The sequence below is a fragment of the Chiloscyllium plagiosum genome, chromosome 35, assembly GCF_004010195.1.
Source record: "Chiloscyllium plagiosum isolate BGI_BamShark_2017 chromosome 35, ASM401019v2, whole genome shotgun sequence".
Classification (NCBI taxonomy): Eukaryota; Metazoa; Chordata; class Chondrichthyes; order Orectolobiformes; family Hemiscylliidae; genus Chiloscyllium; species Chiloscyllium plagiosum.
Window position 1 is genome coordinate 21,234,124 of NC_057744.1, and position 13,831 is coordinate 21,247,954.

Consider the following 13,831-nt stretch of genomic DNA (forward strand, 5'->3'; position numbering starts at 1 on the left):
TTCCACTTTCCGCAAAGACCGTTCCCTCCATGACTACCTGGTCAGGTCCACGGCCCCCAACAACCCACCCTCCCTTCCTGGCACCCTCCCCTGCCACCGCAGGAATTGCAAAACCTGTGCCCACACCTCCTACCTCACCTCCATCCAAGGCCCCAAAGGAGCCTTCGACATCCGTCAAAGTTTTACCTGCACATCCACCAATATCATTTATTGTATCTGTTGCTCCCGATGCAGTCTCCTCTACACTGGGGAGACTGGACGCCTCCTAGCAGAGTGTTTTAGGGAACATCTCCGGGACACCTGCACCAATAAACCCCACAGTCCTGTGGCCCAACATTTCAACTCCCCCCTTCCACTCTGCCGAGGACATGCAGGTCCTGGGCCTCCTCCACCGCCGTTCCCTCACCACCTGACGCCTGGAGGAAGAACGCCTCATCTTCCGCGTGGAACACTTCAACCCCATGGCATCAATGTGGATTTCACCAGTTTCCTCATTTCACCTTCCCTCACCTCACCCCAGCTCCAACCTTCCAGCTGAGCACCGCCCTCATGATCTGTCCTACCTGCCCTATCTTCCTTTCCACCTATCAACTCCACCCTCCTCTCTGACCTATCACCTCGATCCCCACACCCATTCCCCCATTGTACTCTTTGCTAGCTTCCCCCACCCCCCTCTCATTTATCTCTCCACTCTGCAGGTACCCTACCTCTATTCCTGATGAAGGGCTTTTGCCCGAAACGTCAATTTTCCTGCTCCTCAGATGCTGCCTGACCTGCAGTTCTTTTCCAGCACCACTCTAATGTAGACTCTGGTTTCCAGCATCTGCAGTCCTTGTTTTTACATAATGTTAGGTACATTAGTCAGAGGGAAATGTGTCTGGATGGGTTACTCTTCGGAGGTCGGTGTGGACATATTGGGCCGAAGGGCCTGTTTCCACACTGTAGGGAATCTAATCTAATCTTCCAGAAGCAAAGCATCTTGACCATGCCCTTGATTGGCCTAACTTTTAAATGTTTAGTCCCTGTGTTCTGGACTTGCAGGTGGAAGAAATAATTTTTCGACATATCCTATGAACTAGTTCAAAACTCAACTAGTTCGCACCTCAGCCTTCTAAACTCAAGAAATTATAAACCTAGCCTGTATTAAGTATTTACATTATGTAACTATTTTAACCCTGATGTCATTCTGTCCGAGTTTCGACATAAGGCCATTTTGCCAAATGGTGATTATTTTCTAATCAACCTTCTCAATAATGCTGTTAGATCCTCTGCAGCAGGTGTGACTTGAATCCAGACCTTCTAGTTAGAGCTAGGGATATTACCACTCGGCCTCAAGAGCTTTTGCTGAATGTGAATGAATCCCACTTATTAAAATCACCTGGGTGACTGTGATGGCTTGCCATTCTTTTGGTCACATATTTCACCACCCTACCCCATCCTATTTCCCTACTGACCACCTCTCTCCTATGAGTTATAGTCAATCGTAATCTTTTAATTTGGTGGGAAATTAATTCTGTTTCTTAAACATGACCGAATGCAGGCTAGCTGCAAAATGGTGAGGACCTAATTTCCATTCATCTGTGTGTTTAAAGACCTATTTCCTCAGTTTATTTCTCAGAGGAAACTGAATTGAAACTGTTGCAATTTCACAGCCATCTCTAAATTTAAACATTGACATGATAAAATAATATGTAACAAATGAATACATCTGTGGCAATAAACATGGTATTGTTTGTTGTATTGTGTACCTTCACAATCCCTTTAATTTCAGATTCTTGTATTTGCATGTGTTTCCTTGTATTCGAAATTGCACCACACTTGACCCCAACATTCTTTGTTATGGAAAGGTTCACATTCTCCTTCACGCAATACAATTTAACTGTAGTAATTCAAAGCCATCTTTGTACTAAAAATAATGCATTAAGTGGTGACATATCACAAGAAAGAGAATGTTAAAAAGTTTGCCTTACTGGTAATTTGTATTAAGAACTTTAAGATGAGTAGAGATGTGAATAATTGTACAAATTCCTTGCATTTCATTTTTGTTAAATTCATTCAGATGTTTTATTCAACTGTTTGTCATGTCTATAAAACAAAACTGTTCTGCAGGCATATTTTCTTTCATGAGATTGGATAATTGTCTGAATAGCAAAAGAAGTAATTCTTCAAAGAGCTCTGCCAACTGTACCACCTTTTCATGACTCATGGAAGGTCACTACATCATCCAAATAGACTGCACAATTTGTTAATCCAGCCACAACTCTGTTCATGAGTCTTGGGAATGTGGCTGGTGCGTTCTTCATTCCAAACAGCATCACTTTGAATTGATATAGCCCATTTGGAGTTAGAAATGTAGAAACTTCTTTCACTTTCTCTGATAGAGCTACTTGCCAATAACCATGCAGCAAGTCCAACTTTGTGATGTAAGTGACTTACAATCTTACAATCTTGATATTGGATATGAGTCTGATTTTGTTCTGGCATTGACATTTCCAATAGTCCACACAAAATTATTGAGTCCCATCAGGTTTGGGAACTAACATGATTGGCAAACTCCACTTGCTCTGACTCAGTTCAGTCTTCATTGAGCATCACATCCACTTCCTTCTGGACCTGTGTGGCTTTGAAAGGATTAAGTCTGTAGGGGTGTTACTTCAGCAGAACAGAATTCCTAAGAACATGGAATATTACAGTGCAGCACGAGCCCTTTGGCCTTCGATGTTATGCCAACCTGCAAACCAATCTGAATCCCATCTAAACCACGTTATTCCATTATTAGATTAGATTACTTACAGTGTGGAAACAGGCCCTTCGGCCCAACAAGTCCGACCCGCCGAAGCGCAACCCACCCATACCCCTACATGTACCCCTTACCTAACACTGTGGGCAATTTAGCATGGCTAATTCACCTGACCTGCACATCTTGGGACTGTGGGAGGAAACCGGAGCATCCGGAGGAAACCCACACAGATACTGGGAGAACATGCAAACTCCACACAGTCAGTCGCCTGAGGCGGGAATTGAACCCGGGTCTCTGGCGCTGTGAGGCAGAAGTGCTTGCCACCATGCCGCCCACGGTGGCACATATCATCCACATATCTAGCCAACCACCATTTTAATGCCCTTAAAGGTGGTGAGTGTATGACTGTTGCAGGTAAGGCATTCCACGCCCTTACTACTCTCTGAGGAAAGAACTTATCTCTGACATATTTCCGATATCTATCACCCCTCAATTTAAACCTATGTCCCCTTATGCTAGCCATCACCATCCGAAGAAAAAGGCTCTCACACTCCCCCTATCTCATCCTCTGATTATCCAGCATGTATGTACTAAGTCACCTCTTAACCTTCTTCTCTCTACCAAAAACAACCTCAAGTCTGTCAGCCTTTCCTCATAAGACTTTCTCTCCATACCAGGTAACATCCTGCTAAATCTCCTCTGCACCCTTTCCAATGCTTCCACTCCTTCCTATAATGTGGCAACTAAAATTGTACGCAATACCCCAAGTGCAGCTGCATCACAGTTTTATATAGCTTCAACATGATCTCATGGCTCCAAAACTCAATCCCTCTCCCAATAAAAGCTTACACACCATTTGCCTTCTTAACAACCTTATCAACCTGGGTAGTAACTTTCAGGACCTATGTACATGGACATTGAGATCTCTCCTCTCATCCGTACTACTAAGAATCTTACCATTAGCCCAGTATTCTGTGTTCCTGTTACTCCTTCCAAACTGAATCACCTCACACTTCCGCACTGTCCACAACTCCATCAACCTTGGTGTCATCCGCAAATTTGCTAACCCATCCTTCTATGTCCTCATCCAGGTCATTTATGGGAATGACAAACAGCAGTGACAAAGCAGGTCATTATGGATGCCATGGGTAACTGAACTCCAGGGTGAACATTTCCCATTGGTCACCACCTTCTGTCTTCTTTCAGCTAGCCAATGTCTGATCAAAACTGCTAAATCACCCTCAATCCCACGCCTCCATATTTTCTGCAATACCCTACCCAGGAAACCTTGTTGAATGCTTTGCTGAGGTCCATACCCACCATATCAACCACATTACCCTCATCCAAATTGAGGATTTGATTAAGAAAAAGAAGGAAGCATATGTCAGGTATAGAAAGGATAGATCGAATGTACCCTGAGAAGAGTATAAAGGCAGTAGGAGTATACTTAAGAAGGAAATCAGGAGGGCAAAAAGGGGACATGAGATAGCTTTGGCAAATGGAGTTAAGGAGAATCCAAAGGACAAGGGTAACCGGGGAGAGAATAGGGCCCCTCAAAGATCAGCAAGGCGGCCTTTGTGTGGAGCTGCAGAAAATGGGGGAGATACTAAATATGTATTTTGCATCAGTATTTACTGTGGAAAAGGACAGAGAAGATATAGAATGTAGGGAAATAGATGGTGACATCTTGAAAACTTCTGTGTTACAGAAGAGGAAGTGCTGGATGTCTTGAAATGCATAAAAATGGATAAATCAGATGTACCCTAGAACTCTGTGGAAAGCTAGGGAAATGCTTGCCGGTCCTCTTGCTGAGATATTTGTATCATCGATAGTCACAATGAGGTGCCGGAAGACTGGAGGTTGGCTAACGTAGTGCCACTGTTTCAGAAAAGTGGTAAGGACAAGCCATGGAACTAAAGACCAGTGAGCCTGACGTTAGTGGTGGGCAAGTTGTTGGAAGGACTCCTGAGGGACAGAAGGTACATGTATTTGGAAAGGCAAGGACTGATTAGGGATAGTCAACATGGCTTTGTGCGTGGGAAATCATGTCTCACAAACTTGATTGAGTTTTTTGAAGAAGTGACGAAGAGGATTGATGAGGGTAGAGCTCAGTGGTTAGCACTGCTGCCTCACAGCACCAGGGTCCCAGGTTCGATTCCAGCTTTGAGTGACTGTCTGTGTGGAGTTTGATCATTCTCCCCATGACTGCGTGAGTTTCCTCCGGGTGCTCCGGTTTCCTCCCACAATGCAAAAGATGTGCAGGGCAGGTGAATTGGCCATGCTAAATTGCCCATAGTGTTAGGTGCATTAGTCAGAGGGGAAATAGGCCTGGGTGGGTTGCTCTTCAGAGGGTCGGTGTGGACTGGTTGGGCCAAAGGGCCTGTTACCACACTGTAAGGAATCTAATCTATATGTACTTCAGTAGGGTATTTGACAAGGTTCCCCATGGAAGACGGGTTAGCAAAGTTAGATCTCACGGAATACAGGGAGAACTGGCCATTTGGATACAGAACTGGGTCAAAGGTAGAGGACAGGGGGTGGTAGTGGAGGGTTGTTTTTCAGACTGGAGGACTTTGACCAGTGGAGTGCCACAAGGATCGGTGCTAGGTCCTCTACTTTTTGTCATTTACATAAATGCGCTATAGTTGGTGGGTTTGCGGATGACACCAGTGTTGGAGGTATGGTGGACAGCGAAGAAGATTACCTCAGATTACAATGGGACCTTGATCAGATGGGCCATTGGGTTGAGAAGTGACAGATGGAGTTTAATTCAGATAAATGCGAGGTGTTGCATTTTGGGAAAGCAAATCTTAACAGGACTTATACACTTAATGATAAGGTCCTAGGAAGTGTTGCTGAACAAAGAAACTTTGGAGTGCAGGTTCATAGCTCCTTGAAAGTGGAGTCGCAGGTGGATAGGCTAGTGAAGAAGGTATTTGGTATGCTTTCCTTTATTGGTCAGAATATTGAGTACAGGAGTTGGGAGGTCATGTTGCGGCTGTACAGGACATTGGTGAGGCCACTGTTGGAATATTGCATGCAATTCCGTTGTTCTTCCTATTGGAAAGATGTTGTGAAACTTGAAAGGGTTCAGAAAAGATTTACAAGGATATTGGCAGGGTTGGAAGATTTGAGCTATAAGGACTCGCTGAACAGGCCGGGGCTGTTTTCCCTCGAGCGTCGGAGGCTGAGGGGTGACCTTAATACAGGTTTACAAAATCATGAGGAGCATGGATAGGATAAATAGACAAAGTCTTTTCCCTGGGGTGGGGGGAGTCCATAACTAGAGGGCCTAGGTTTACGGTGAGAGCGGAAAGATATAAAAGGGACCTAAGGGGCAACGTTTTCACACAAAGGGTGGTACATGTTTGGAATGAGCTGCCAGAGGAAGTGGTGGGGGCTGGTACAATTGCAGCATTTCAAAGGAATTTGGATGGGTATATTAATAGGAAGGGTTTGGAAGGATATGGGTCAGGTGCTGGCAGGTGGGACTAGATTGAGTTGGGATATCTGGTCAGCATGGACGGGTTAGACCGAAGGGTCGGTTTCCGTACTGTGTATCTCTATGACTATGATTAAATGCAGGGAAAATGCAAGGGATGGTACTGACTGAGTTGCACGTATAGCTAGCCATCATGAACGTAATGGGTTAACTGGCCTCCTTCTTTGCTGTGTAGCTATTGTTTGAACTACATTGCCTTTTGTAGTGTTGTCATTTAGACTAGAAATATGTCAGGTTTAATTCTTCCTCTTGTCATGGTTATGATTATCACAGAAATACAACACTTGACTTTGTTATGTTTGGGTAGGGGCGATAAAAGTTGATTAGATCTTGCTGAAATTACTTTAATGAGACAGCGCAAGACATTTAGCACCACAGAATTGCATCCTACCATGTATTGATGCAACAGCAGAAAGAATAATCTCTCGATCAGGTTGTTTGAAGCTATTTTGTCCTTTTTCCTTTTAAATAGTGGCTAGCAGGTTTGTACCATTAAGTGAAGAGTACTTCACTTGCAGTGCAGGAGTAACTAGAGGCTGGTGCTTTTACTGTGGCCTTCACAACACACTAGTACTTGAACACAGGCTAATACATCTGACTACCTCAACTCACGATCTCCTTCTACGTGCACATGTAGACAAGGGTTGAACAGGCTTTTAAGCCATTTTTGAGAAGATTTGTAGCTCAGGTTGATGATAAGTTTATGACTTGGCTCGCTGAGCTTGAGGGTTTGTTTTCAGATGTTTCGTCAATATACTAGGTAACATCATCAGTGAGAGTATCCAGTGAAGGACTGGTGGTATGTACCACCTCTCTATTTATAGGTCTTGGTTTCTTAAGGTGGGTGATGTCATTTCCAGCTGTTGTTTTCTAGGAAAGTAGATACAATCTACATCGAAGTGTTTATTGATGGAGTTCTGGTTAGAATGCCATGCCTCTAAGAATTCTCATGTGTGTCTTTCTTTCACCTGTTCAAGGATGTGTGTGTTGTCCCAGTCAAAATAGTGTCCTTCTTTGTCAGTATGTATAGAAACTACTGAGAGTGGATCGTGTCTTTTCGTGGCCAGTTGGTGTTCAAGTATCCTGGTGGCCAGTTTCCTGCTAGTTTGTCCCATGCAGTTCTTGCATGGTATCTTGTAAATAGTCATTGTCATAGAGATGTACAGCATGGAAACAGATGATGTTAGTTTTGCTGGTAGTATCTAATGGATCCTGTAGGGTCATTAGTCGCTGTTTAATTGTGTTGGTAGGTTTGTGGGCTATCATGATGCCAAGGAGTCTGAAAGTCATTTCTGATATGTCTTTGATGTAAGGCAGTGTGGCTATAGTTTTTAGTTGCGTTGTGTCTGCTTGTTTGGGTTTGTTTCTGAGGAATCAGCGGATTGTGTTTACTGGATACCTGTTTTTTCTTGAAAATGTTGTATTGATATTTTTCTTCTGCTTTTTTTAGTTCTTGGGTGCTGCAGTGTCTTGAAATAATGTCTTGATGCATAGCTGTTTGTGGGTGCTGTGTTGAATGCTTCTGAAGTTAAATACTTGGTCTGTGATTGTTGTTCTTCTGTAGATGCTGGTTTGAAACTCTCCGTTAACTACGTTCAACTATCATGTCGAGGAGCGGGAATTTGTTGTTGTTCTCCTCTTTTGTGGGTTTCATGCCTGTCAGGATATTGTTGATGGTGTTGTATGTTTCCTCTAATTTGTCCTATTCTGTGAAGATAAAGGTGTCATCTACATCGCGGCCCCAAAGTTTGGGTTGGGTAAATGGGAGGGCAGCTTGTCGAAGTCTCTGCATTACTGCTGCTATGAGCCCTGATATTGGTGATCCCATTGGTGTTCCGTTGATTTGTTTGTAGGTTTTTTTATTGAATGTGAAGTGGGTGGTAAGGCACAGGTCCACTAGTTTGAGTATGTTGTCTTCGCTGATGAAGTTGGTGCTGTCTGGCATTTGTGGTCCTGGTTTTCCTAGTAGTGATGCCAGTGTTTCTTTGGCCAGGTCGATGTTAATTGATGTGAAAAGGCCTGTAATGTCAAAGGAGACCATTATTTCATCCTCTTCTGTCTTGGTGTCTTTGATGGTTTTTCAGGAATTTTTTGGGTGGAGTGAATGGAGTGGCTTGAATCTTCAATTAGGTGTTTTAGTTTTTGGTAGAGTTGTTTGGCTAGTCTGTTATGTTGGTGGACCAGGTAAGGAGGCTATGGTTATTTTCAACACCACACTGTAGCACCCAAGAACTACAAAAAGCAGAAGAAAAATGTGTACAATGTTTGCAAGAAAGGCGGGTACCCAATAAATACAATCCGCCGATTCCTCAGAAGCAAACCCAAACAAGCAGACACAATGCAACCAAAAACTATATACACATAGCCTTACATCAAAGACATATCAGAATTGACTTCCAGACTACTCAGACTCTTTGACATTATGGTAGCCCACAAACCTACCAACACATTTATACAGTGACTAATGAACCTACAGGATCCATTACATACTATCAGCAAAACCAACATCATTTACAAGATACTATGCAAGAACTGTAAAAAACAGTACACCGGACAAACTAGCAGGAAACTGGACACCAGGATACATGAACACCAACTGGCCACCAAAAGACACGACCCACTCTCAGTAGTTTCTATACATACTGACAAGGAAGGACACCATTTTGACTGGGACTGCAGGCGAAACAAAGACATGCATGAGAATTCTTAGAGGCTCAATAAATACATCAATTTAGATCATATTTACCTTCCCTTGAAAACAACAGCTGGAACTGACATCACCCGCCTTAAGAAACCAAGACCTATAAATAGAGAGGCGGTACATACCACCAGCCCTTCACCAGGCACTCTCACTGATGATGTTATTAAGTATGATGACGAAACATGAAAACAAACCTTCAAGCTCAGCGAGCTAATTTACAGGCTTTTAAGCCTGTTAGTGTGTATTCTTGAAAGGGGAAGGCACAAACATGTCTCTTACCCAGACTGCTGTTTTTTCTTCCATAATGTTCACAGCCTGAGGAAACAGCCAGATTACAGTTCAGTTTGCAATACATTTCTCTACTTTTTATGTTCACTCCTTTGAATTTTCCATGACAACATATTGGTCATCACATTGCAGGGTGTCTCTCCAAATTGCCACTAGATTTACATGAGCTATCATTTTGTCTCTTTATTTTAAAACAAAAAGCAGAAGTTTGAATGAGAGTGCAGTATGTCTATAGGTGATCTGGACTTATGATCTGTGATCATGACACTTCATACCATCTTAGGTTGGGAATTACAACAGGTCAGCCAACTTCACAGGTAACTAATATAGCTGGTGAGCAGAAATAAAAGAGGGAATAAGCGAGGAAGAAAATTTTATATAATCCTAACATTTGATGCTCTTGTGGTGTTTTGAATAAATTTGTATTAATAATTAACGGTTTTGATCATGAGTAAATCAGTTCATGATGCCATTGAAAGAAATGATATGTCACAAAACCAGCTGCTTGTGTTGGCTGTTAATTTCTAGTTGCCTCCTGGATGGGGCAGTGCAATTTTTCTATCAGTCAACTGTGGAATGTCATTAATTATGAACTTGTGTCTATGTCATGTGCATCATTAAAAGTGACAATATGATAGTTCGCAGCTCTGCAAGTTACAGAGGCTCAGATGAAAACAATTTATAAAAATAGATGAAAAGTAAAATATATTTCACAACCATCTTCAGCTTTTTTCTGTCAAGGTCCAGTATCTTTTAACAATTTTTGTTCACTCTTTATTTGATTAATGTCATTCTCTTAACATTTTCTTCACATTAGTTGTTATGAAAAAAAGCATGTTCTTTTCATATGCAATTTTTCTTGATTCACATTGCTGTCTCCTCTCCTCAGAGCAAGTTTCCATAGAATTGCAGTAAACATCACTCAGAAATAACTTTGATTTAAATCATTTTTTGCTTCAAGTAAAATTTGTCTTGCACGTTGTTGTGAGAGAACAAAGTATTTTAAAGAGTCCAAAGGAATATTTGCAAACAGGTGTTGGTCTCAGTTTTTGAGATGTATATAAGCAAGAATAGGAAAATAAAAACCCCTGAAGTATCCCTGTGTGGTGGGTCATTTATGAACTTCAACTGATATTCCACTTGTTGTTGTGAGAGTCGCAATCCTTGGTAATGTTTCATAATTTTCCTTTGTTCTTGTTGAAAGCATCCACAATACTTAGGTAATCAGTTCTTAGGCTGTTGGCAATCTGAACTTTGTCATTTGTGAACTTGACCTTGTTAGTTTTTAATGGAATTTCAATCCAGCAGTAGCATAACGAAGATTATAAGATTATATTATACTGGGACTCTTTATTTAATGAATAATCTTGTAAACTAAAATTTGGTGTAACCACCAAACTCTTGCAGACTGTATTATTCTTTTCTTAACTGAAACTAGTGCATGACTACTTGTAATTCTTTGCTTTCTCCTGTTGATTTTTTTCTATTTGTGTTTCTTTTCTCAGTATGACCGCCTAAACCTGATAAAAGTAAGGCCAAGTTGCTGTCCTTTTTTACCCCTTCTTTTGTCTAGATAGAATTGAGCTGATAGTTTGGAATGGCATTCTTTACAAGTGTTCTTGTTTGTCCTTATTTAATTTCTGTCCCATGCTGATAGCTTCCAGTTTGTGCCCTTGCATCTATTTTCAGACATTTAGCCTTATAAGCTAAATACTCATTTATTACATTTTAATCAATGTATGAATGATAATTGTGTATTTAACACCCACCATAGTTACTGTGCTGAAGGAATTCTGTCTTTGCGACAGATTATCACCAAAACACTGGATGATGAACCAAAGAAGGTTGCACTTTTTGGTTACAGTGAAGTAAAACACCGAAGATATCTTTTCCTAGATTAAAAATGCTACATAAATTTAAATATTTATTGCAGAATAATGTCATTCTTTATCTTACTTTTGTACTACAATTTTGATAGGCCATGGCCCTTCATCAGGGCTTCCCAGTTAATCAAGAAATCTGATCAAGTAGATACATGGAAGTACGTCTAAGGCATTGCCCTTTGAGCACTCCTAACAATATGTGAGAGGTCAAACAATGCATAGAGCACATTGCAAAAACTGCATCTACAGTGTGCTTTATGTCAAGATATTGAAAACTGTGCCAAAAAATAATCCAGGATGGGAATTTGCATGATTTTAATCAATCCCACTTCCAAAGAATTACATCTTAGTTGTAACATATGATCTTTTTGATTAAAGGGTGCTATGGCAAGAGAGGGAAAAGTGAAAGCAGTTTAAAGATTTGCTATATACTGTTAATCATTTAACAACTTTTTTTATTCTTCCGTGAAATACAAGGCTCACAAGGATTTGTTGGTCATCCCTAATTGCCTTTGAGAAAATGGCGGACAGCCACCTACTACTGAGTGGCTTCCTAGACTGTTCCAAACGGTCTCTGAAACAATGATATGACTACAGATCTAGAGTCAGATTTAGGTGAAGTCAAATGAGAATGGCAGATTTCTTTCAAATATGTTGAGTTTAGAATGTAATGATTCCAGTTGATAGTCATCCCAGATGACTCAAACCTCAGACTGAACCTGACTTGATAAATTGTATTTTTTTCAATTGGTTGCCATAAGCTGAACATAACGTGAGGCTGCTAATGTTCGTAAACACTAGAACAAAAGTTTATTGCACAAAAAAACAAAAGGGGAAGCTCTATACATGGGTTTAAAAAGTACTCAGCATCAGCGGCAAAGCAACGTTTCAATCTGTTTCCCAGCAGTATTCTTCACAGAATATCCAATCCCAGAACAGTATCACTTGTAACTTAATTCCCTGATATAGGAAGGATGTTGTGAAATTTGAAAGGATTCTGAAAAGATTTGCAAGATTGTTGCCATGTAGGGGGGTTGGGGCTTTGGGAGAGGCTGAATAGGCTGAGGCTGTTTTCTCTGGGGCATTGGAGGCTGAGGGATGATCTTATAGAGGTTTGTAAAATCATCCAGGGCATGGATAGAGAGAGCTCACACAAAGTAACATTTACCTCAGCTTGGGAGGTCAATTAGTTCAGTTGGCTGCTCAGCTTGTTCACAGTGCAGAATGGCAGTAACAGTTCAGTTCAATTTCTGCACTGGCTAAGGTCACCATGAAGGGGAAGGTGATGAGAGAGCAACCTTTGGTCCTCTGGAACAATGGTAACTTCATTTTAAGGGGAGCTTGAGTATAATGAAATGAAAAGTGAACACTTTCTTTAACAACATTGTTGTAGCTTTTACGCAGGTCAGAAGACAAACCATTTGGTTAAGATAATTTATATGCATGCTGATCAAATATATCATTTTGCATGCTGTATTAGATTAAATCATAACTTGACTATAACTGCATCATCTGAGATTAGAAGGAACTGCAACTCAGAATTTGATACTGATATAAAGCAAAAATATACCACAGCAAAAAAGATTCATTCTTAAAAACATGAATAGCTAGACAATGCGGATCAATCCAGGGCATGGATAGAGAGAGGCTGACTGGCAGAATGGAGCCACTTAAAATTGATATCTGTTGAATCGTTTCCTAGACTTAAAGCCATATAGATGTCACCAACCCTCTTCACCATCGAAATATATAATGAAATAGTATTTCACGAAATATGGAGCAGATTTGAATGAAGTAGGATCATAAACCAAATCAATTTACAACCAGAAAATTGTATTAGCTTCTTTCCAGTTTTGGGATATTTTGGTTTTTTTTCTGCTTGTGGTTACATTTTATCTGACCTATTCAGGTATGGAACCACAATTGGAGATCTGTACATTAGTATTTTTCCAAATTGAACACTTCTCTATTTGATGCTTTCACCAGTACACTGACAATAAATTAGGGTTACAGTGCTTTCCTTAAGATGATTTTAAAACAATGTCCCAGTATTATTGGGAAATTTCATAGGTAATTTACTGACCCCAATTGTAGTTAAAATTCTAATTTGCAAATACCATTGAAATGACTTTATTGCTAAGTAATCTCGTATTTGTGGAGAGAGAGAAAAATGCGTCAAGCCCGATATGATGTCATTAGATGGAAATGTAAAACGGGTGGAAATGAAGATGTGAAAAGGAGAAAATGGGTCCGCTCTGCTGAGAGTAAAGTCGACAATATACGGTTGGGGCAGGGTGAGGAGATGGAAGAGAAATGGAGTACAGAGGTCATGCTCTGAAATTGTGGATCTCAGTATTGAGTCCCAGAGGCTGAAAAGTGTCCAAGTGTCCGTGAGGAATAGCCCCTCAATTTCAATGCAGGCACTTTACAGCCTCTAGGACTCCATTTCTGTCCATGACCTTGCTCTCTATTTTTCTTATATGCCTTACCCACCCCCCATTGATTTCAGTGGGTTCATCATTGAAATTGCCTGATGTAGACAGTTAGGTAAAAACAATAACTGCAGATGCTGGAAACCAGATTCTGGATCAGTGGTGCTGGAAGAGCACAGCAATTCAGGCAGCATCCAACGAGCAGCAAAATCGACGTTTCGGGTAAAAGCCCTTCATCAGGAATAAAGGCAGAGAGCCTGAAGCGTGGAGAGATAAGCAAGGGGA

At 41.2% G+C, this 13,831-nt stretch overlaps 1 protein-coding gene across 9 annotated transcripts in view; it reads left to right on the forward strand.

The window, feature by feature from the left end:
- Window positions 1–13,831, forward strand: part of LOC122540691 (protein Aster-B-like) — a 640,121-nt gene that overhangs the window by 519,043 nt on the left and 107,247 nt on the right. For 7 of the 9 annotated variants that reach the window (XM_043676778.1, XM_043676779.1, XM_043676776.1 and 4 more), the window contains one exon: window positions 10,737–10,760. The exons of the other annotated variants lie outside the window; for them this stretch is intronic. In XM_043676778.1, coding sequence (XP_043532713.1) covers window positions 10,737–10,760 — 24 coding nt within the window. The remainder of the gene's footprint in view (window positions 1–10,736; window positions 10,761–13,831) is intronic. 9 annotated transcript variants of the gene reach the window in all.